We start from the raw sequence: 26,013 nt of genomic DNA on the forward strand, positions 1-26,013 counted from the left end.
TGATATTTTCTGGCGTTTCTCATGTGTGTGATTATAATCCAGGATTCGGACCTCACATACTTATAAAAGAGTTTCTGCTCAATAAAAAGCTTCTTTTCATCTCACCAATAGATGTCTCTAGTGAAGTTCTAGTGATTCTTGTACAATGTTTCAAAATTGGTTCATATATATAGAACTTCCAAGAATTTGAGTAGTGTGTTTGTCAATAATGGGTAGAATTGGTGAATGTTACACGTGTGTAAATAAATTACTTAAACCAGCCTACGACGGTCGTCAGCCCTGTAAATGCCCAGACTTCCATATTGTTCTTCATCTTTGATGAGATGTCAAAAAATAACTAGAATTTCACTAGAGACATCTATTGGTGAGATGAAAAAAGCATAAAAATAATTTTACTCTCTGAATTTTCCTTTTATAAATGAGGGCAGAGGCATCAAGTAAAATAATTTGTTTATCACAATACTCCCGACGGCGAATGCAAACGCTATACCGAGATTAAATTCCAAATTGAACTCTCCCATGGAGTACAAGTCCACTGCGGAATACTGATAGCTAAATCGCTCCGATAAAAATGCCTTTCCCGTTCTGAATTGGCAGTTGAGGTTGTTGGAGTCGTAGAGCGAGGCTGAAGTTTGGATGAGGTTGATGTCGGAGCAGTTCTGCGTCTTGCTGTACGGCAGGCCATCGTACATGCTCTGGCTGAAAATCTTTCTGTAGAGGAAAGACGATGCGTATCTTGTCTGCGTTGCGTAGCTCAGATAATATAACCAGTCTTCCAACCCTCGATAAGACCTGTAATTGTAAACATTGTTAATATTACTTTTTGTGTCTTTAACTCTTAATGTACTAAACATATCGCTCACTCCTTTCAAGAAAGTCATAAATCAAAAAACATGATTTTTCAGGAGAACGTTTTTAAAGATTAAAAATATATTACAATGTATTTAAAATAAATATCAAGCTACATATTAAACTTTTTACTGTGTAACAGATCTTTTTTGGTAAAACCTGAAGGTTTTTTCTCCATTTGAAAAATATTTAGTTTATTTAAAAAAATAATTAAACAATACCTTTTCTTTAAAATGCAAAAAAAACACTTTCTGCCCTGTAGCGGGTAAATATTATGTTAAAAATATGCCTCTTTTGCTGGGATATAGTACATTTTCTGGGCATTCCGAAAATATGCACAACTGAAAACTGACAATTTTTGATTTATGACGTTCTTGAAAGGAGTGAGCGATATATGGTACAGACAAAAAAATAGGCCTTTACTGATTTGCGGCAGTAATGGATTATAAAAGAGTTATGGGCTAGAAATACTACAGGAAAAACCTTTGTGTATCTAAGATCAATTTTTAAAGTAGTTAAAAATCCTCTTTATTGTTCAATAAAAACTTTTTTATTTTATTTGTTTATTTATTTTTCAAAACATATTACATACATAAGTCATATATATAATATTCCCGATGAGTAATTTCTATTTTTCATTTTGCTTACTATATTTGCTGATTTCAATTTATCAGGAAAAACACCTTGAGACAATGACTGATTTATAAGAACCATGAGTTCATTTTTACCAAATTTGACCATCAGTGGCGTTACACCGTCTAAACCCGGAGCAGCAAGTTATATCTCGTATCACTTTATATCAGTGCCCTATGCACCCGATGGTGCATAGGGCACTGCATCATATAAACACAGTGTTATCTTGATTGTTAACACGTGAAGGAAAGGTGATCAGCCATCCGCTTCAGGTACCAACCGGTCCAGGGTAACATTGCATAAATATTAGATTGAAAAAATCACCTACATTTATTTTATCCCCCCCCCCTGGGAATCGAACCCGGGACCTCCACTACGGTAGCCGAGCGTGCTGACCATTTAACTACGGAGAAGTAAACTGGCTTCTTCTCCGTCTTATTCCTCATTACTGAGGGTTGTGACCCTTGTCGAAGCAATACCTCTTCTCCAGTTATCCCTTGAGTAGTGCTTAGTAACGGTAAATACAATTCGACGATGCAGTGCCCTATGCACCATCGGGTGCAGATAAGGGTTTGAAGAAGACAGATTACTCAGTGAGGGCACATTATTATAGTTGGTCATCATGTGTATGATGAAATACAAATGAATTATAATTAAAATGTAACTTTGTTTTAAAATCACTATAAATATTTTATTATAACTTAATTATAGTGTCTACCGGTTTTGAAGCTAACTGCTTCTTTATCAAGACTGATTAATACTAAAAGTAGATAGTGTTTTAGTATTAATTCATATTTGAAGCACTAATTTTACTATATAGTATTCATCAGTGTTGATAAAGAAGCGGTTAGCTTCGAAACTGGTAGACATTATAATAAAGTTATAATAAAATATTTATAGTGATTTTAAAACAAAGTTACATTTTAATTATAAAATGTAAAATCACAAAGCTAGTGCTTCAAATATAAATTAAATGTATTAATTTTAAATCAATCAATACAGTTGTTGGTAAAATTATTATTATTATTATTTTTTATTATTTTTTTATTTATTATTATTTTTTTTTTATAAAAAATCTTAAAAATAATATTACCAACAAGTGTATTAAGCTTTAAAATATTAATTCTCTAAAATATGGCCATGTCAATAAATTCTTCCTTTTCCAGAAAATAAATATAAGGGTACATACCTACATCCCCCATTAGCTACTGTTGTCTCCCATAAATTTTTGCTGCACGTGTTAAAACTGTCACTTAGAATTGTATAGCTACATAAGGACCGTAGTCCATTTGATCTTCACACTCGTTTGATAATGCCCTAAGAAGGCGAAACAATCGCCACAATATAATTTTTTATGTGTTTTTTGTTAATAAAATACAACTTAGTAGACTCAAAAAATCTGTGTTTGATTTAAAATTAATACATAAATTAAAATTGAGTTCTACAAATTAAACGCCAAATCAATAAATAAATTAAATGGATTGTTCAACAGGAGAATAATGTATGCAATATATTTGCAATTGATTACCTGAGGAATCCACTGCCCAGCATTATGTAGACGCATGAGATGTAAATGCTCATGGTGGCAGCGGTCAGGGGGCATTTTATCACCATGAGCACGGCCATTGTTTGCTGTTCGGCGAATATATAACAGGCCCACAGTCCCAATGCGACATATAGAAAATCCATCATCTGGGAAATTTCCCCCAGAATTCTATCAATAAAAATGAATGATAACTATTAGAAATATGGGGAATAAAATACTTTTATAATTCATTCAACAATTGTATATCTATCAATTTACTTACGGGTAGACAATTGCAGTTGCTGCGATGACAGATATGAAGGAAAAAGGAAGAGAAACAAGATTACAAGAGAGGAGTAAAGATGCTCCGCTGTAAACGCCTTCTTGAGCTTCCTGATAGTATCTTGTCCGATATGGAATATCTGAAATGAAGTTAAATTATCTATCAATTAAAAACCAAAAGCTGATTAGTCAGTTTTTCTGCCCTACTTAATAAAAATTGTCTCAACTAAAATCGACTCTTGAATCAGAGTTTTTCGGTTCGAACCCACTCTACCACAATTTGTTACCTATTTCTAATAATGAGACGCTTAGGCTCTCAGAAATAGTATGAAAATGAAGTCATTTTGTAAATAATGAAAAACACAAACATTTCTTTTTTTTGTTAAAAAAATAAAACAAAATGTCCCACAATTATAAGTCACCATATCAATTTAAAATTTGAACTGTTGATTTAAAAATTATATTAACCATGGACTAATTTTTTTAATGTAGTGGTTAGTGGTACTAAACATTTTTTCCCGCTAAATTACAAATGAAAATTGCCTAGACTAGTGTTACATATGAATATTTTTCAAATATGGTTTGCAATCCATGAAAGAATATGTAATTCCAAGGACTTGTGTTTATGTATATTGTTTACAAACATTAGTGTGTAATTTTTTTAATGTAGTGGTTAGTGGTACTAAACATTTTTTCCCGCTAAATTACAAATGAAATTTGCCTAGACTAGTGTTATATGAATATTTTTCAAATATGGTTTGCACTCCATGAAAGAATATGTAATTCCAAGGACTTGTGTTTATGTATACTGTTTACAAACATTAGTGTCTACATGTAGAATTTTTACAAATAGTGCATTTTTTATATATTTTAAGTTCATTGTAAATATCTTTTTTATAGTAAGGATATATAATTCTTATGTGATTGCGAGAATTATTTCCAATACTTAGGGTAGAAAAACTGACTAAGCCGACTTACGATTGGTGCAAAAATTATTAATGTTTTAGATAAAATGTGCATTTTTTGCTATTGGTACAAATTTGCTTGATTTTTAACACCTCTTAAGACGGGTGTTTTTTACGCCTCAGACCACTGGCGACGGGATTTGATAATTATGTACATATAGTTAAGACCTTAACAAAGAGATTGATACATAATATTAATTTAAAAACATTAAATATGTAATTTCTTCATTTCTGACTTTTTAAATGAGGCCGGTACAGAAGGTAAAAATACCCCTCCCGTCCTTAAGCTTCAATCGACCGAATGGTTAGAAATACCTTTCCCGTCCGTATATATATATATATATATATATATATATATGTAATAAAATAACTAGGTACCTACCTATACATTTTATTAAGTACTTACAAATAGTACCTACATAAAACAGTTCTACCACCAGATGTCGCATGCGTCGCACAGAATTAAACAAAAGAGATCCGATAGAAAAAATATAATATTATTAACTGTCAGAATCAGATAGATATAAAAATTATTGTAAAGATTAATTGAGAATAAACTTTTATTGTCGTTTCTTCAATTACAAAGCAACACATTGTTTATTTTATTATTATACACCCACTTAAAATATTATTTACACCCAATTTATAAAGAAAAGTATTACCACGTATATATATATATATATATATATATATATATATATATATATATATATATATATATATATATATATATATATATATATATATATATATATATATATAAATATACATATAGTTTTTTTTTAATTACATTTTGCGCTTGAAGAATTTATTTTACAATATACTTACAGGTTAACACAGTATTCACAATACTTATAAAGTATGTTCCAATGATACAGTTGAATAAAAGGCCACCCCTTGTAATAAATGTTCTTTGTAGATACTGAAATAACATTTAATTAAGATATATTAATTTACAGAATGCAATGAGATTTTTTAAAACGTAATAAATAATAATTTTCAATTACACAACTGTTTATAAACGTCGCAGAAGGTATATGTCAAAATACACTTTGTTTAATAGCATAACCCTTCAACTTATGCCCATTTTCATATGGTAAAATAAATTATATTGATATCTAATATCTTATTCATTGTTTCGGCATTAACTTTGTGGTAAGACATGTTACAGTGATTAAAGAAAACAAATTTCCATTTTTCCTTTGTTTTCAAACTCCGTCCCTTGACTAACCCCTTCCCCTTACTTTCCCCTCTCCTTATTTATAGAACAATTTTATATTTTATATTTTAGTTATTATACAGACCTGAATGATGGAAGTTTAACTTCTGAAACATGTAGTCTATAATAAAACTCAAGTGGTAAAAAACAAGTGTTTTCTTTAATCATTTCTAATATCGATAATAAAGATGAAGAAGAATATGGAAATCTGAGTATTTACAGGCCTTATAACCTATCACAGGCTGCTTTAAGCGATCACTCCATACACATTTACCATTCTATCAATGATTCGCAACCACACTAACCAAATTTTGGAATTTGTTTACATATATATCCTGTAATTGACAGCTTCTTTCAAATGCGAGTTCTCGGCACCAAATATTTTGTTTGAGTTGAGTAAGTTTGTTTATTTTAGCAGAAAAGCTGGTTGGTAAAATAAAAATGCAAAAAGCTATTTAGTTGATATTTTATTCTTGTATGAAATGTAATTCCACCAAGAAATGTCAGTAATTAAAAAAATATTAATTTTTGCCTGATGGTAGAATTTTTTGATTTAGCTATAGGATATTGTATCCTATTCTTAGATCTGTGAATGCGGCAGAGGTTATGGAGTGTATATTCCCGACTATCACACTGATTCACGATGACCATGTTTTTGGTTTTTGTTGATATTTTCCATATTACTGCATATTTTTTTCTCACTAGAACAAAACAAAATATCTACTTACTTGTGAATCATTATAGAATATCCACAAAATGAAGAAATAAACTGGAAGTGCTATTAGCCTCAGTGCTATTTGTTTAATTCCCGACATTTTGAAGCAAAATATTGATGCGAGCATTCTCCTGCAAAAAAAAATTGATCACCTCAGATTTCACTGTCAAAAAATAGAGATAACAGTTATTACAGTTTAATCTACTCTTATTTTCCTACTTGTTTTCCAATGTATTTTTTTATTATTTATAACTGTTTTTATTTTAAATCTTTTACGATTATTATTATTTTGTTGTTTTTCTTATTATTCCACCCATTTTTCTGGTAAAAAGATCATTATAATTAGCTTTATACCGTATATTACATGTATTATATTGTATTGTCCACGTTTGTAGTGTAATGGTTAGCACGCTCGGCTACCGTACTGGAGTTCCCGGGTTCGATTCCCATGGGGGGGGTCAAATAAATATAAGTGATATTTTCACTCTAATATTTATTCAATATTACCCTGGACTGGTGGTACGTGAAGCGGAGGGCTAATCACCAATTCCCTTGTGTGTAAACGTCAAGATAGCATTGCATTTATATGATCCAGTGCCCTATGCACCATTGGGGTGCGGATAAGGGTTTGAAGAGAAGAATTACTTACACGTATAGGAGCCACACAACCTTCACTTCACTAGGTTTCCCATAAGCGAGTTGCATTTTGTTGGGATTGATAATTCGGTGTGGATCGTTTCCTCCGCTTTGCATTATAGCGTGACCTTCGATTTTGAATTTATCTACAAGAGCCGCTATTTGGTGGTTTGATTCAATGAACCGCTCGCGTGATCGACGATCCACAGTTGACAGACATACTGAAAATACACAACACTTTGGATATGTTGTACACTGTTTTTAAATACATAAAACATTCATGGAAAATAATTATAAAACTTACAATAATACATTAGTGGGTTTTCTAATTGGGGGCATGGAAAGCCAATACTTCCGAAATAATCCAATAGAGTCCTCGTTGGCCCCGCGTAAACCACATCTCCCAGACAAAGGTAAACTACTCTATCTAAGAATGGAAACACATCTGAAAACAAATCAAAGTACATACTCATTTGCGTGTGGGAAAAACTAAGGACATCTTTAATTATATGCTAAGCAAAAACTCAAATGAAGACTTTGGGATAAAAACCACACGTGTCACAAATCTTTTCTTTTTCTACAAAAGACAGAAACAACAAATATCTTTATTAGCACATCACACCTGATTCGAGGGACATTTAAAAAAAATTCTTCCTCTCTAATGGTGGGGACTGATGGAGCATTTTGTCGTAAGGTAACGTCGTAACATCGCTCGCGGCGAGCATCACCGAGCATGGATGGAGTGCTCGGCTCACTGTACTGACTATACGAATGCTCGCATCGTAACATGTTACGTTACAACGAAATGGCTCCAGTAAGTCCCTACCATAAATATGTGTGTAATCATAGACAAGAAATCTGAAAATGAAATTGAAAAATAAAGGAATTTTACTGATTTTGCCCCAAAGTCTTAAATTTTGAGAACCTAAACATTTGATGTAATAAAATGAAAAATAACCATTTTTCTTGTAGTCAGCAAGAAGCATGTTTTTTTCAATCACAATTTTAAACAAAATTTATAACAGCAGTCTAAAAACAATAATATGAATGTTTGCATAATTTTACATACACACATAGTATGTAAAACACATATCTCTTGAGTTTAATATGTGTATAATTTTATTTTTCTGATATTTCCTCTATCATTACAGGGCACTATTGTCAAAAATATTTCTGTCAATTTAAAAAAAAATGAACTTCTCTTTACCTGATCGAGGTTTTTCCATAGTAAGTATAATTGCCGCTCCATATTTCTTTGCTGCATTTGATAAAATTGATACAACTAAATATGTGTTCAACGGGTCCAAATCCCAAGTAGGTTCATCCAATAGCAGAATAACTAAAATAATAATTAATACCATCAAAATTAAAACACAATTCCTATTCAAATATTAAAAAATAAAAATACTGATATAAAAAATAAGTTAGTATATTTACCAGGATCTTTAACTAGCTGTACTCCGATCATAAGTCTTCGGTATTCACTTTTAGTCAAATTTTCGACACACTTGTGGGATACCTAGAAAATATACAACAAAATATATAATTATGATAACGATACCCATTCTAAACATTCATTTTAGGAATTAATATGTGAAAGAACGGATGGTCGAAACGTAGATAACTCACTTTAACAAAGTTAATTCATTGTATCATCCAGGAAAATTATCTTTCTGATCCAGGAGTTGAATCCCGGTCCTCTGATATCCCGGTCAGTTGCTTTTATCAACCAAGCTATGCTTGTCTACTCTAACTAACTAACTAACTAACCATCACGCCGCTTCCCCGCAGGGGTAGGCAGAGAGAATAGAGCGCCACACCACTCTGTCCTTGCAAACATTCTTCGCCTCTTCCACGTTCATGCATCTCCTCATACATACCCGCCGATTGTTACGACTCCTAACCTGACCACTTTCAAGTATTTGGCATACCTGATCGTGCCATGTTTTTCTCGGTCTTCCTCTGCTTCTTTTCCCACTAACATTCGCCTCATAAATTTGTTTTACCGTTCTTTCGTCACTCATTCGTTCCACATGTCCAAACCATCTCAACACACCTTTCTTAATTTTATCGATAATGCTTATCTCAGCTTTGCATTCCTTCCTTATTTCACTATTCGCACATCTATCATACATCGTTTTGTCACACATTCTTCTGAGAGATCGCATTTCGACTGCATTCAGTCTACTACTCTGATACGGCTATAATGTGTGCCAATATTAAAAAAAAAAAAAAACAATAACTTGAAATGTAAAAATTCGGCTTCCATATGCTTGTGTCCGTAAAACTCCAAAAAGGAGTCAATGGATTGACTTAAAATTTATACAAACGCGGCCTTGTGCTGCCACCAAGCTAAGCTTATCTACTCTGATACGGCTATAATGTGTGCCAATATTTAAAAAAAAAAACAATAACTTTATGTATAAAAATTCAGCTTATATAATGTCCGCAAATCTCGAAAAGTAGTCGATGGATTCACTTGAAATCTTTACAAATGCGGCCTTGTGTTGAATCAGCTACCCCTAACCTAAACCAATCATCTTTTGTACGTCCCAAAACCCAGAACGAGGTGAAAAAGCTTTCACAAATGGATTGTAGATGGTGTTACAAAACGTTCAGTATTTTGCATACAATTTTTTTTAAAAATGTTATTATATTTTGGTAAATCTGTGGACTATATAACTAACCTGAGAAAGTGCCAGATCTGCCATAACCTGTTTGACCTTCGATGACTTTAAATATCCACTTATCTGAAATATTAATGGAGAATTACTTAAAACTTAGTCATTATAAAATTACTATAAATCAACATATATATTTGGTATATTTCATATTTACTATTGGTACTATATTTCATTTCAAATATGTTTATGACTGAGTTTCAAATTTGTATCACAATATTTATTTTAATCCTTTTCTAATATAAGTTAACATAAATAATAAATAAATAAACTTTGTAAACACAGTTATGGTGTCGGGTTGTGGTCCCGTCGTTAGTGTCGCGGACTCTTAAGGCGGAGATTCTCAGTTTTGAACCCAATCTACCAAAATTTGATACCTATTTCTAATAATGAGCTGCTTAGGCTCACAGAAATAGTATGAAATTGAAATATTTGTGTAAATAATATAGACAAAAATATTTCTCTTTTTCTAAAAAAAAGCCGTTTTTTGTCCGCCTCCGTAGTGTAATGGTCAGCACGCTCGGCTACCGTTCTGGAGGTCCCGGGTTCGATTCCCAAGGGGGGTAAAATAAATATAAGTGATTTTATCACTGTAATATTTATTCAATATCACCCTGGACTGGTACCTGAAGCGGAGGGCTGATCACCTTCCTTCATGTGTAAACGATCAAGATAACACTGCGTTAATATGACACAGTGCCCTATGCACCATTGGGGTGCGGATAAGGGTTTTATTATTATTATTATTCTAAAAAAACAAATATTCTACTATATTTATAAGTAAATGTGTTTTCTGTATCAAGTTGTGACAACCCTGACATTTTGTGAATATTAAAACCGTGTTTTTTTTTTTAGTAAACAGCTGCTCTAACGCCACACGGTACATATATTGGTAATTTTTCATAATATCCTTTCTATCTGTTTACAAAAAATATACTTTTTTTTGTTTTTTGTTGTTGAAAAACTCACGGCCTACTGGGTACGGTCATATAAAGGTACTATACAATGATATATTCCAGCATTGAAAGGGTTAAATAAGATATTTTTTTGGTATTTTTCAAAAACTAAACCGAGTGTACTATGTAGCTCTTTAAACAACTTAATTTTTCACAGCATAATAGAGTGGATATTTTTTTCAAATATTATGGGTAATACTCACATTGACTACGGTGTAGTTGAGAGTCTGTTGGACGGTGAGGCCCGGAATGAAGTCGCAAGTGTGCTGGACGTATCCGCAAGAAGTGCGGAACTGGGACAGGCTCAGAGGTGACCCGTTCAACAGCACCTGGCCTCGGGCTGACACGCGCCGAGATATTACATCCAGAAGGGCTCTTTTACCGCTCCCTAATATCATTGAAAATGTAAGAAAAAAAACACCTACTTTGTTACTGAAATTTTTTGGCGGAACTTTTCAATTCTTAAATACATTTACAACATTTTGAGTGAATCCAAATATTTGTTAACAAAGCTCCTTCATTTATACGGCTGTCCAAATTTAAAACACAGTAGGGGACATTTTTTTTGTAGTAGGTTTTTTTTTGCATTTTTGGACTAAGTAGAGTCCATAAATGCAAAAACAACCCACTACAAAAAAAATGTCCCTTACTGTGTTTTAAATTTGGACAGCCGTATATCATCTGTACTATGAAATGTTCCACTCCTTTACATCTTGGCTTCATATGAAGAACTATAGTGTAGCGTAAATCAGGTTGAGTGGAGTCTTATTTATATTATTTTTTGACATCTCAACAAAGATGAAGAAGAATATGAATAAGTCTGAGCATTTACAGGGCTTACGACCGTTATAGGCTGTAACACGTGTAACATTCACCAATTCTACCCATGATTGACAACCACACTACTCAAATTCTAGCAACTTCTAGAAATATTGATCAAACTCGTAACACAGTATGCGCGAGTTCACTGTAGCCATATATGGTGGGATAAGGAAAGCTTTTAGTAAGCAGAGACTCTATCATTTGTATGTGAGGTCCAAATCCTGGATTGTATTCACACACTTGAGAAACGCTTGAAAACATAATTTTCAATTTTATTTAAGCTTATAATTTGACCAGTTAATTTATTTACATAACATTTTGACATTTTATTTTATATAACATTAACATTTTGAGTGTGTCCAAATACTAGTTCACAAATGAAAAGATATATTAAAAGTTATTGCAGCTTAATAAAGACCTTTGGAACCCAGGATAGCGACCACCTCTCCACTGTGGACGGTGAGAGATACATCCTTCAGGATAACTCCTGTCTTGATGTTTCCTGTCAGGCGCTGTGTGCAGCTCCCGGGCTCCACCTGTGCAATTGCATTATTAATTAACAGGAAGAGATCACAGGACCGTTGCGGGAGCTCTAAAGGCTGCACAATGCAGGGACTAATGGTGGAGTGTTGTTTGAGGTTCCAGAGGAAGCCAGCAGGGGGTCACGATCCTCAGCAATGAGGGGAATGACCGGAGAAGAATTAAAATTTCTTACAGGTAGTTTGTGGACTTTATATGCTCCACATACGGAGCGAATATGGTTAAGAAGAAGATGATGTTTTTTTAGTCATTTTCGTTTATTTTCTTCTTCTGGCCCTTATCCGCATACATGTGGTGCATAGGACAATGCATCGGGTTGACACAGTTATTGAAAGGTAAGTTGTTGAAAAAAATCATAAACATATTTTTTCAGTGTACATTCTAAAAAAAAAGTCAAATTCCTATAAAGTAAAAATTATCGCGCGCGGAAATACGACTGACCTCTAGCGCGGTCGTTCGCGTTCTGAATTTGAAGTCTGTGACCTCCCCCTTAAACATTTAACGTAACTGATTTTTTTGCATTGAAAAAATAAGTTTATCTTTGAAATAAATAAATACATCCGTTTTGAAAAGAAAAGAGTTATAGAAAGGTTGATAACATTAAATAAATAGGTAAATATGTACATGGTTTTTTTTAAACAAAAAAGGTCCCGGAACTCACTTCGTTTGAATCTTTTTACTTAAAAAATATATATATTAAAATGTCATTAAAATATTCATTACAATACCATATTTTATAATTTTTGATGAATTAAATAAATATAGATTGTCTAATTGATTTTGAAAATTAAAATTATAAACAGGGTGTCCCATAATCTGACGTATTCCTTTTAAGGGGTGTTAGGCCGGCTTATGACTCACCAAAAAATTAAAATATGACCTCAGTAAAAGTGCCTTAGTTTTCCAGATATTTACACTTTTATGAATTTTCCGAACATCTACGCCTTAGATAAGTTTTTTGAGTGCCACTTTTTCAATTTTTCACATTTTAGGATTCTAATTTTTGTTTCATAATACTGAATAAGTATTCTATTGTCACAGTCCAAAATATTACCAATACTTGCTTGCCTTGACGGAAAAAAATATTGATGCCCGGTCAATGATTTTAAAATAAATTTTTAGGTGACTTTGACTCGTCACCCTGAAAAAAAAATATATGACGCTAACCTGGAAAATTAGTTTAAAAGTTTGATCAATTTATGTCATTTTAAAAACAATCTAAAAATTACGATATTTTACTTTAGAAAAAAAGATATTGCTTTTATAATGCAAAATGAGCTGATTTTATAAGTATTTCGTTTATTAGGAATTACGAAATGATTATAAAATCAGCTCATTTTTCATTGAAAAAGCAGTATATTTTTTTCTAAAGTAAATGTTATGTTGTTTTTAAAATGAAATAAATTGAAAAAACTTATAAAATAACTTGCCAGGTAAGCGTCATATATTTTTTTTCAGGGTAAAGAGTCAAAGTCACCTAAAAATTTATTTTAAAATCATTGACCGGGCATTAATATTTTTTTCCGCCAAGGCAAGCCAGTATTGGTAATATTTTGGTATATACTGTGATCAATAGAATACTTATTGGGTATTATGAAACAAAAATTAGAATCCTAAAATATGAAAAATTGAAAAAGTGGCACTCAAAAAACTGATCTAAGGCGTAGATGTTCGAAAAATTAATAAAAGTAGAAATATCTAGAAAACTAAGGCACTTTTACTTTTTTTTTTTTTTTTTTTGGTGAGTCATAAGCTGGCCTACCACCCATTAAAAGGAATACGTCGGATTATAGGACATCCTGTATATTATCCATTCCACCGCGTTACATGTAAATATAATAATGTTCTATGTAAATATAATAACAAAAGCGCGAGTATTTGAATTTCAGGTTTGCCAAAAATATCACGCAAACAAAAATACTCAACGCGCGGTCAACTGAAAATGAAAACCTTTCAATAACCCATAACATAATAAATGTCAACAAACTTACTAAAATAATTCTTGTTCCGACTTTTGTACGCATCAATATGGCATAGGGTGGTACATCATATCGATGCAATGTTATCTTGATCGTTAATTATGGTATCCCTAGTAATTTTTCCAACCAAAAATAAACATTATAAAGGTCTAGATACACGTGCATTATTAGCACAAAATAATGCTATTATTGAGCAATGCTACTTATGGTGGAGACTGACCGGAGCATTTCGTCGTAACGTAACACGTTACGATGCGAGCATTCAGGCAGTCAGTACAGCGAGCCGAGCGCTCCATCCATAGTTTCGAATGCTCGCTGCGAGCGATGTTACGACGTTATGTTAGGACGAAATGCTCCGGTCAGTCTCCACCTTTAGTAGTAGTACTTGCCTTCATGTAAACAACGATTAAGGTAACACTACGCCGGTATGATGCAGTGCCCTATGCATCATTTATTAAGGATTACCATTACAAGAAGATAAATAGTCCCAATGCACTGTTGGGTGTGGATAAGGGTTAAAAAAAGAACAGGAAGAATATTGACCCTAGATTACGGGACATTCGTAAAATTCACGACGAACATCCAGTCTTTGAGGAGCACCGAGGAAACACATGAAAATAATGTAGTGACAACTTGTTTTTTTTGCCGATATTTCATGTTCGTATTTTATTATGTAAAGTTCTCAAAAACCACGTTGCACAGTCCCGTGGTCTATTTAAGATTAAAAAATTACGTAGTTCAAAACATTAGTTCGAAAATGCTATAGCAAAGCGAAAAAATTGTCACATACTTTACTTTTATGTGTTTTTTTAACAAAAGAAAACAATTTAGTAGACTCTAAAAATCAGTGTTTGACTATGACATTTAATATGTAAATTAAGAAATAAAATATGGAGTGTCTCTTACCTGGCCAGAGTGGAAAATATTGCATAGTTCTAAAGTATAGTCGCTTCCGATCATGTTTTAGTATCAAACTCAATATTCCTATTCAATTTCCTCTGTGTTTTATTTTTATTTAGCGCGAGTAGACTCCGCCCTGTGGTATCAACAGCACAGGAGTTTCGAGGACGCTGTAAATGTGACGAAGACGCAACTGTCAGATAGGTGTATGTATCTGGTATATTTAGGTTCAAGTATGTAGTTCTACGCCGAGTTCGCGACCACCTCGCGACTCACGGAGAGAATAAACAATGGCTGGGAACGCCGCCACCTCCACCGTTCGAACTGTAAATTGCCGTAACGCGGCTCTAGCTGCGCGAACAACGAACCGACGTACGTCCCGAACCTCATTATTTCCAAGAAAAATGCCCGTGGAACCAGGATAAGCAGTCTGTTTTCATTTTCCGACGATTTCAATGGATCTTTGTCAGACGGGAGGAATATCTAATTTAACATACTTAACCTATAAAGGTTGTATTAGACTCGTTTTGTGTTTATAACAGCCGATACAATCAATATTTTCATTCATCATTTACTTTTGGAAAATTCGCCTTTGTAAATACGTTGTTTTCGTAAGTTGGTAATGAATGACGTCACAGAAACGATGACACTTATTTAAATATAAGTAGTTGTTAAAAGGCCTAGTACATATTTGATAAATCGCAAATTAATTTTCTTTAAACCCAGGTAACATTTGACGTAATTGATTGTTTGATTAGATCTTTTTTGGTTAGATGAAGAAGAATATAGAAGTCTGGACTTATGACATGTCATGCGCTGGTTAAGGCCTAGTATTTGATAAATCGCAATTGAATTTTCTATAAACCCAGGTAACATTTGACATTATTGATTGTTCGATTAGATTTTTTTATTAGATGAAGGAGAATATAGAAATCTGGACTTATGACCTGTCATAGGATGGTTAAGGCCTGGTATTCGATAAATCGCAACTTAATTTTTATCCCACCCAATTTGACGTAATTGTTTTTTCTTCTTAAAATACCGTTTTTGTATTGAAAAAATAAGTTTTTCTTCGAAATAAATATATAGTTTTGAAATGAAAAGAGTTATCGAGAGAAAAATAGTTAATTTTTTTTTTCAAATATCAGTGGATTATATTATATTTTGACATCTCATCAAAGATGAAGAAGAATATGGAAGTCTGGGCATTTACGGGGCTTACGACCGTCATAGGCTGGTTTAAGTGATCACTTTACACACGTGTAAAGTGATCACTTAACTTATTATTCACCAATTCTACCCATTATTGACAACCACACTACTCAAATTCTTGGAAGTTCTATATATATGAACCAATTTAGAAACCTTGTTCATGAATCACTAGAACTTCACTAGAGACATCTATTGGTGAGATGTAAAGAAGCTTTTTATTAAGCAGAAACTCTTATATTAGTATGTGAGATCCGAATCCTGGATTATAATCACACACATGAGAAACGCCAGAAAATACCATTTTCATTTTTATTATTAAGCTTATAATTTGACCAGATATGTATATCAGTGGATTATACGTTCAAAAAAATTGGATTATACGTTCAAAAAAACTAGTTTGACCAGATTTGTATATCAGTGGATTATACGTTCAAAAAAATTGGCCCGAACTGACGTCTGGCTCTGAGCGCAGGCAGACGCTTAACGAATTCTATTATTGCGAGTAAGGCCTTAAGTGATCACTTCATGCACGATTTTAAGCCCATATTGGTGCACAAGGATTTGGACACACCAAAAAATAATCGATATTATTTTGACTAGGCAATTTTTTTCTTCAGATGTTGGTGTTGATGTTACTATACTTAGGAGTAATATACCCCAAGATTCAATTTCTGGATAACAAGAATACGTTTTTGTTAACTAACTATCACGTCGCTTCGCAAGAAATTTTATATCCAGGAAGCATGTTCTCAAGGGATGGAAAGGTGGATAAAGATACTGAGAGAATGGTGAATGCTAAAAAACTAACTAACTAACCATCACACCGCTTCCCCGCAGGGGTAGGCAGAGAGAATAGAGCGCCACACCACTTTATCCTTGCAAACATTCTTCGCCTCTTCCACGTTCATGCATCTCCTCATACATACCCGCCGATTGTTACGACTCCTAACCTGACCACTTTCAAGTATTTGGCATACCTGATCGTGCCATGTTTTTCTCAGTCTTCCTCTGCTTCTTTTCCCACTAACATTAGCCTTATAAATTTGTTTTACCGTTCTTTCCTCACTCATTCGTTCTACATGTCCAAACCATCTCAACACACCTTTCTTAATTTTATCAATAATGCTTATCTCAGCTCAGCTTGAATGTGAATGATGGTGAATGCAGGGAATATAATAAATAAATGGTGCTTTGATGAAAGCGATTGCAAATAAAAATAAGTCCAAAAATCCATACGAACCTAAAATCCGGTAAAGTAAAAAGTCTACGTAATTGGAGGGCATGTATGACTAGATGTATGGACGTGAAGGAAGCTAAGAGTGTATGTCAGGACAGAAGAGTGTAGCGTGTCATCCTCTCTGCCTACCCCTGCAGAGAAACGTCATGATGGTAGTACTTAGTAATTAGTATTGATAAACGATTTTCCATAACGGGAAATGGGACTACATATATCTTTTTCTTCTTCACACCCTTATCCGCACCCGGTGGTGCATATGGTACTGCATAAATAAACGCAGAGCTATCTTGATCGTTAACACGTGAAGGAAAGGTGATCAGCCCTCCGCTTCAGGTACCAGTCCAGGGTAATATTGAATAAATATAAGAGTGAAAACATCACTTAAATATTTATTTGACCCCCCTTGGGAATCGAACCCGCGGCCTCCAGAACGGTAGCCGAACGTGCTGACCATTACACTACGGAGGCGGAGAGCATCAGCATATATATTCGTTCAAAAAATTTAATCTGATGGATTTGAAAATAACAGTCAAAAAGACGATATCCAGCAATTCCCACCTCCATACATCACATTCCATAGCGATTACTAAGTTCTTCCATCTCTTTCGTGTAAATGAACGCGCTGCAAGTAAGAAAGAGACCAACGCACATCTCAGGTATTCGCGGAGTGTGTTACAAAGCGGAACCTATGATCGAGTCGGCGTTTTTTGTTTCACCCGATTCGCTGCGCGGAAGGGAGAAGGCGATAGAACGTCTGTGTATTCTATGGCGTCCGGCGGCGCGTTCAACAGTTGGGCCGGCTAGAAGCGCAGAGATGAGGTCGATCGCTTCGTGCTGAGCGCTATTTCTCGACCCGAAAGCCTCTACATGACAGGGCCACTGTGAAAAATGACTCGCTAACGAATTATACAATGAAAATAACATTCTTTCCACCCAAAGAGTGAACTATTAACGAACATTTAAGTGAAGATTTTATATATCTCTGTTCATGATTCCCGAATAGTCATAAAACAAAAGTGCTCGACTTTGCTGTGGTTTGTTTTGTGATCTGTTGTGAGCGGTGTGATGTTGTGTGGACCAACTCTCGTGAGTATTCTTTTGTTGAAATTTTGTTCATTTTACATGTTTATTCTATTATTTATTTATTTAAACTTCATGTACAGAAAATAAACAAGTACATTGGCTGCCTTATCTTCCAACCAACCAAAAACAGACTAGTGATATTGATCAAAACGTTTGATATCTTATAAAGCTGTTTGCAATCAAAGGGTAGATAGTACTTGAACATAAAAAAAACATAAATTACAAAAGATGATATAAGGAGGGCAAAGGAAAAAGGGCGTTTAGTCAAGGAGGTAGAGGGAAAAACTAAGGGAGGAGGTTTGATGGACAGTTAGGATTCTAATGATAGATTGTAATGTCTCAGACGTTTCTTAAAAGTTATTAACGAAGGTGCATTTTTTACAAGGAGAGGTAATTCATTCCATAGTCTGGCCGCTTGGACAGAGAAGGAATTACTGATGAATGATGTGTTATGGCTGTGGTGTTTTTATTCATATCTAGGGATAATTATGTTGCCCATTTTACATGTTTATCGGTAAGTCGAAGGTGTCGCCTTGCTACAAACCAATCGCTGACAACGAAAAAGAAAAATCGAAACAATAAGAAAATTAAAAATAGTTTTAACTGGTAAATAGGATAGTCACTTTCTTGACATCTCAACATAGATGGCTATTTACCTGTCATAGGCAGGTTAAGTGATCACTTCACCATTCTACCGTGATTGACAGCCACGCTATTAATTTTTTTGGAACTCTACATATGTCATAATTTCATGACATATTTTTGAAATTATTAATATATAAGTATATATATATATATATATATATATATATATATATATATATATATATATATATATATATATATATATATATATATATATATATATATATATATATATATATATATATATATATATATATATGTATATATATATATATAAATATATATAAATATATATATATATATATATATATATATATATATATATATATATATATATATATATATATATATATATATATATATATATATATATATATATATATATATATATATATTTATATAAACTGAATATGCTTTAAATCCTTGTACATAATAAGCAAGGAGAAATTTATCTAGGCAATTAAAAAATATTTAAAAAAAAAAACACGTAACTTAGATACGATGCAGTGCCCTATGCACCATTTGGCTTCAGACAGGGGTCAAACAAAATCGTCATATTCATTCTTACTACCATGAAGGTCGAAAGTATACGTTGCATCCACAAAGGCAGCTAGAAGTTCACAATACATATAATAATAGAACGCATGAATAATATTACGAAGTAACCAGTTTTGAACAGTTTAGCTACTATAAAGGTGACCGGGTGAGTCCTAACATATCTGGGTGGAATTGTAGAACTAATGTCGCTCACTCCTTTCAACAACGTCATATTTCAAAAACCTTGATTTTTCAGGAGATCGTTTTTGAAGTTTAAAAATACAATAAAATGTATTAAAAAATAAATATCAAGCCACTTATTGAACTTTTTGCTGCGCAACAGATCTTTTTAGGTAAAACCTGAAGGTTTTTTCTCCGTTTGAAAAATATTTATTATATTTACAAAAATAATTAAACAATACCTTTTCTTCAAAATGCAAAAACAACACTTTCTGCCCCGTAGCGGGTAAATGTAAAGTTAAAAATATGCCTCTTTTGCTGGGATATAGTACATTTTCTAGGCATTCTGAAAACATGCATAACTGAAAATTTACGATTTTTGATTTATGACGTTCTTGAAAGGAGTGAGCGTAATGTATTATACTAGTGGTTCCCAAACTCTTCTGGTATTCGGACCCCTTTTCGTAGTCAAAACTTGCTTACGGACCCTGAATGAAAAACTACATATAGGTACACTTAATAGAAAAATTACAAATTAAATTTTGACGTTTTGAAACGTTCCTAAATGGTGACATAAAAAAATCTGTTATTTTACATTCGAATATATTATTTAATATGACACTAGACTGGTCCCCGAAGCGTAAGAGTGATCACCTTGCCTTTGTGTAAGTAACGATCAACATAACACTTAGTCAATACGATACAGTCCCTATGCACCATTGGGTTAGGATAAGGGTTAGAAAGAAATATATAAATAAATCATTTTGTTGAAGAAGTATTTTCTGCTTGTTCAGTGTCTTACTGCAAATTCAATATGTGTAATATAAAAAGAGTGAGGTGTTATTGCCGTAGAAGAAATTCGTTTAAAAATTAGCTTTTAATTTAATGATTCTTATTTTCTTCCATATTATTACAAAATGTGTCACAATTTTTTTTATTTTATATTAAACCTTGCACGGGTGAGCTGACGTTGTTCAGGGACCCCCAAATCTGAATTTCCTTTTGGGAATCACTGTGTTATACGAACTAATGCATGACACAAACCAACCTACCTACATTAACGCTGGGACATTTCTCACAGCAAACGGCACACCTACATATATCGTAAAAAACGTATATAGATCGTAAAAATTCCATTCATTTCACCGATAGCTCGTTCATTTTTATATATAAGTATGTATATTTGCATGATCGATTCAATTCCCGTCGTATGCTGTCTGACAATAAACTATTACTACTACTACCATCACGCCGTTTCCCCGCAGGTGTAGGCAGAAAGGATAAAAAAACGCCACACTCTTATGTCGTGTCATACATTCCTCGCCTCCTTCACATACATACATCTAGTCATACATGCCCTCCGATTACGCAGACTTTTGACACCATCAGATTTTAGGTTCTGATTTATCTGATCGTGCCAAGTCTTACAATACATATATATATATATATATATATATATATATATATATATATATATATATATATATATATATATATATATATATATATATATATTTATATATATATATTTATATATATATATATATATATATATATATATATATATATATATATATATATATATATATATATATATATATATACCCATTTTCTTATATTTTTAAACTGTCATAGGCTGGTTGTATGACCACTTTACACGCGTGTAACATTCACCATTCAATCCATGACAATCACACTATTTTTTTTCTTTATAATCTTCTTCATCTATGTTGAGATATCAAAATATAAAAATAGCCAAATTATAAAATAGAAACCCATATTTGTGAACAAGGATTTGGATACAGCATTTTGAGCGTGTCCAAATACTTGTTCACAAATCTGGATCATCTCCAATTACAGGAGTTATTTTTCATATTGTTTTTTGACATCTCATCAAAGATGAAGTGGAATATGGGAGTCTGTGCATATACTTCTTCATCCTTGTTGAGATAATAGGGTTTGGATACATAAATGTGAATTTAATGTTTTTTTAAGTTACATAAGTGGCACCATTCTACCCATGATAGACAATCACACTATTTTTTTCTTAATATTCTTCTTCATCTATGTTGAGATGTCGAAATGTAAAAATAATTTCTACGTGGAGAAACCCATATTTATGTACAAGGATTTGGACACATAAATGTTGTGATTGTAATATTTTAATAATCATTACTAAACAGAACGAGCTTCGGGTCTTGTCTGTGCGTTGAAATCTTTCTTAGTAAAAAAAGCTTACATAGAGAAAATCCTTCTGCGAGTCAAAATCCTACACCACGGTGAATACCCAAAGAAGATGATAAATTTATTTCACACATCGCTCACTCCTTTCAACAACGTCAAATACCAAAAAACTTGATTTCTCAGGAGATCGTTTTTAAAGTTTAAAAATATAATAATATGTATTAAAAATAAATATCAAGCTACTTTTTTGAACTTTTTACTGTGCAACAAATCTTTTTAGGTAAAACCTGATTTTTTTCTCTATTTGAAAAATATGTAGTATATTTTAAAAAATAATTAAAAAACACCTTTTCTTCAAAATGCAAAAACAACTCTTTCTGCCCTGTAGCGGGAAATATTAAGTTAAAAATATGCCGCTTTTGCTGGGATATAGTACATTTTCTGAGCATTCCGGAAACATGCACAACTGAAAATTGACGATTTTTAATATATGACGTTGTTGAAAGAAGTGAGCGATATATTAAATGTTAAATCAAACACTGATTTTTTGAGTCTACTTTTTTGACAAAAAATAATTAAAATTTTGTGACAATTCGCTCATTTTTTTTCAATTACCTAACGTCCAAGTGACTCTGAAATCTAGCTACGTATCCATAAAATGTACTATAATCCCAGCAAAAGAAGCATATTTATAACTTAATATTTACCCGCTGCATGGCAGAAAGTATTGTTTTTGCATTTTGAAGAAAAGGTATTGTTTTATGATTTTTTAAAGTATATTATATATTCTTCAAACGCAGAAAAAACCTTCAGGTTTTACCTAAAAAGATCTGTTGCACAATAAAAAGCTCAATAAGTGGCTTGATATTTGTTTTTGATACATTGTATTTTATTTTTAAACTTTAAAAACGTTCTGAAAAATCAAGTTTTTTGATACATGACGTTCTTGAAAGGAGTGAGCGATATATGTAATTATTAAGTCGGTGAGATATTTTGTAAATGCCCAGTTGACTTTGTTTTTCCGGCGTTCGACCTCCGTTTCAGGGGTCATCTTCAGGGTGAACCTATGCAATGTTAAAAGAGGCGGAGTTATGTATTAATTCTACACCGTTCCGTAGCAAGCTAGAGAATGTGATGGGTATTTATCTATTGTTACATATATACCGTACAAGTATATACAAAATATGAATTTTTCTATTTTTTCTCGAATATTGAAATTTAAAACACGACCGATCTCGTGAGTGGTCGGACGTGTTTTCAGGCAAATAATAATAATTTTTTTTTTTTTTAAAAAAAGAATATAAACATTGAAAAATTATTTTATACATAAAAAGTCCCGGGTTCGATAAGTAGGGGGAGGGGTCAAATAAATATAAGTGATTTTTTCACTGTTATATTTATTCAATATTACCCTGGACTGGCACCTTGAGCGGAGGGCTGATCACCCACATGATTCCTTCACATGTTAACGATCAAGATAACACTGTATTTATATAATGCAGTGCCCTTTGCACCATCGGGAGCGGATACAGGGTTAAAATAAATAAATAAATAATATATATATTATATATATATATATATATATATATATATATATATACACATACATGTCGGTAGTGAAAAGGCAAAGGGGTATAACTGCCCCAGACCAAATTTTACAGGAGAGCAAAAACAAACTTGTGAAATTAAATAACTCATTTGTTTTAATTTTTTTTAAATGTACATATCTTAATAAAACTAGATAAGTATTGCAACTACAGCTATATCCTTTTACCAGATTATGGAATACACTATTTTAGACATTTTGTGGAACAAACTTAGAAAATTTTTACTGGTAATACCCCTTTGCCTTTACACTACCGATATATAGTAATATAAAGCGCGCGGTTGAGTAATAAGCCGTCGGCTATATTCGGGAAATTGCATTGCGGCAATATAATTTTAGCTTACAGAAACAATTATTCAAAACACACAATGATCTGAGTCACGTTAACCAAAGACAGAAATATGTAGGAATGCGCAAACATTCAGCAACTCCGGAATACTCCACAGCTGCTCGGAACAAGGTATGGCTGAATGCCTAGTATTATTTGTACGGGAAAATTCTTTAAATTCCACAAATATTGTTCATTGAATCTATATCGCTCACTCCTTTCAACAACTTCATATATAAAAAAAATCGTCAATTTTCAGTTGAACATGTTTTCGGAATGCCCAGAATATGAACTATATCCCAGCATAAGCGGCATATTTTTAACTTAATAATTACCATTTTTAATTAATATTTACTTAGTAAATACCACTATTTTATTAAAATCTACTGTGACACGTGTTTCGATGCATTCCGCATCATTTTCAAACACCGTATGAAAATGATGCGTAATGCATCGAAACACATCACAGTAGATTTTAAGAAATAGTTGTATTTACTAAGTAAAACATTAATTAAAAATGGATAGATTTTACCACAAAGTGACTGCCGAATCAATTAATGAAATTAATATTTACCCGCCACAAGGCAGAAAGAATTGTTTTTGCATTTTGAAGAAAAGGTATTGTTTAATTATTTTTTTTAAAAATACTAAATATTTTTCAAATGGAGAAAAAACATTCAGGTTTTACCTAGAAAGATCAAAAAAAGTAAAAAGCCCAGTAAAAAGTTCAATAAGTGGCTTGATATTTATTATTAACCTTTCAGGGAGTATGGCCGTACATGTACGGCCATTCCAAATTATCCTCAAGGAGTATGACCGTACATGTACGGCCGATACAAAACATGATTTATGGCATGATTTATATCAAAACATGTTTAAAACACGATTTACGGCAAAATTATCGATGCTTCGATAAATCATGTTTACTGGTATATAAAAAAAATATTTAAAAAATATATTGCTTTTAGCATCGACTAAGAAATAAAAATAAAAAAGTAAAAAAAAAGCAAAAAAAAAACTGATTCATATAGTTTTGTCCGCAGAAACTCACTCCCAGACAGGTTAATACATTTTATTATATTTTTCAACTTTAAAAACGATCTCAAAAATCTAGTTTTTTTTATATATGACGTTGTTGAAAGGAGTGAGCGATATGTATAATGTTTAAACTGTGCGGTGTTCTCTTACTCACCTCTTTATTATAGCCATAATTATGTTATGTAATGGACAAAGTACAATTGGAAGCAGCTGTTAAAACAAAAGTTGCAATTTACGATATTAACGGAGTAATTCCACTATGCGCGAACAAAACTTCCTTAGCAAATTATGAAAATTCCACAATTAACTTATTTGCGTCCATGTTTTCTGACTTCTGCAGGAACCTATTCATATTTAGAGGTATTTATTCATTTCATCATAAATACGAGTTCCAAAATTTGAGTAATCTGGTTTTCAATCCGAGTAGAATGATGAAAGTTGTCACTTAGACCAGCCTACGACAGGTCGCAAGCCCTGTAAATGCCTAAATACAATTTTCATTCTTAGATTTAAGTTTTGTACTGAAATTTCTTACGTTACGTTCTTAAATTACGTTTATAGTTTTTCCACATTTATTTTATTTGATTGGGTTTCGTCGGTACCAACATCGTCAGACTGGATCAGTATAAAATGGAGCAGTCTGATTATGTCGGTCACTTGTCAAATAAAATAAATCTGTAAAAAACTATATACTTGATATTTTATTATATTATCTTTATTTTTCATAGTCACGTAATTAAAATTAATTTTAAAAAGTTTCATATTTTATATATTAAAGTCTTACAAGCAATAATTTAATTCATTTAGCGTCCGGCAACGTTACCTCTACGGTGACCGGCTGGTGAATTTCTATTAGAGGCTTGTCTGTCGGTAGAATAGCAAGGATAAGGAAGGCAAATATAAAAGAAATACATCACAAAAACCCAGACCCATTGAAAATAAATCTTTCGTGAATTTATTTTGCACTTATCGGGAATCGAACCCGTGAAGCCAGTTTCGCATTCGAGCGCCTATCCAACTACGCCACGGCTCCTGTGTAGAACCATGAATTCTGTCTTGCGTTGTATCCCCTTAACCCTTACTGGTCCAATGTCGAATCTCATTCGACATCGATTTTTTCCTCTTAGGTCCTATGTCGGATGTTATTCGACATTTTTTGCATTATTTTTCATTCAAACCCTTATCCGCACCCCACTGGTGCATAGGGCACTGCATCATATAAACGCAGTGTTATCTTGATCGTTAACACACGAAGGAAAGG

The 26,013-nt window shown here is 32.7% G+C and overlaps 2 protein-coding genes across 2 annotated transcripts in view; one reads left to right on the forward strand and one right to left on the reverse strand.

Annotated features, from left to right (window-relative positions):
* Positions 1-389: 389 nt before the first annotated feature.
* On the reverse strand, positions 390-14,934 carry LOC148304850 (ATP-binding cassette sub-family G member 5-like). Its single transcript, XM_088267612.1, has 13 exons — positions 14,709-14,934; positions 11,702-11,819; positions 10,665-10,849; positions 9,512-9,574; positions 8,262-8,343; positions 8,032-8,163; positions 7,129-7,269; positions 6,838-7,045; positions 6,202-6,319; positions 5,083-5,176; positions 3,291-3,429; positions 3,011-3,196; positions 390-792 (listed from the first exon to the last, which is right to left on the reverse strand). The coding sequence occupies exons 1-13, from the start codon at positions 14,760-14,762 to the stop codon at positions 393-395; spliced, it is 1,920 nt and encodes a 639-aa protein (XP_088123738.1). The 5' UTR covers positions 14,763-14,934; the 3' UTR covers positions 390-392.
* A 3,027-nt stretch (positions 14,935-17,961) lies between these two features.
* LOC148304851 (ATP-binding cassette sub-family G member 8) overlaps positions 17,962-26,013 on the forward strand; it is a 59,101-nt gene continuing 51,049 nt past the window's right edge. Inside the window, exon 1 of the mRNA XM_088267618.1 lies at positions 17,962-18,237. The gene's annotated coding sequence lies outside the window, so the exon portion shown is untranslated. The remainder of the gene's footprint in view (positions 18,238-26,013) is intronic.

The sequence above is a fragment of the Brachycentrus maculatus genome, unplaced genomic scaffold, assembly GCF_059751285.1.
Source record: "Brachycentrus maculatus isolate JH-2025_06_01 unplaced genomic scaffold, ASM5975128v1 h1tg000301l, whole genome shotgun sequence".
Lineage (NCBI taxonomy): Eukaryota > Metazoa > Arthropoda > Insecta > Trichoptera > Brachycentridae > Brachycentrus > Brachycentrus maculatus.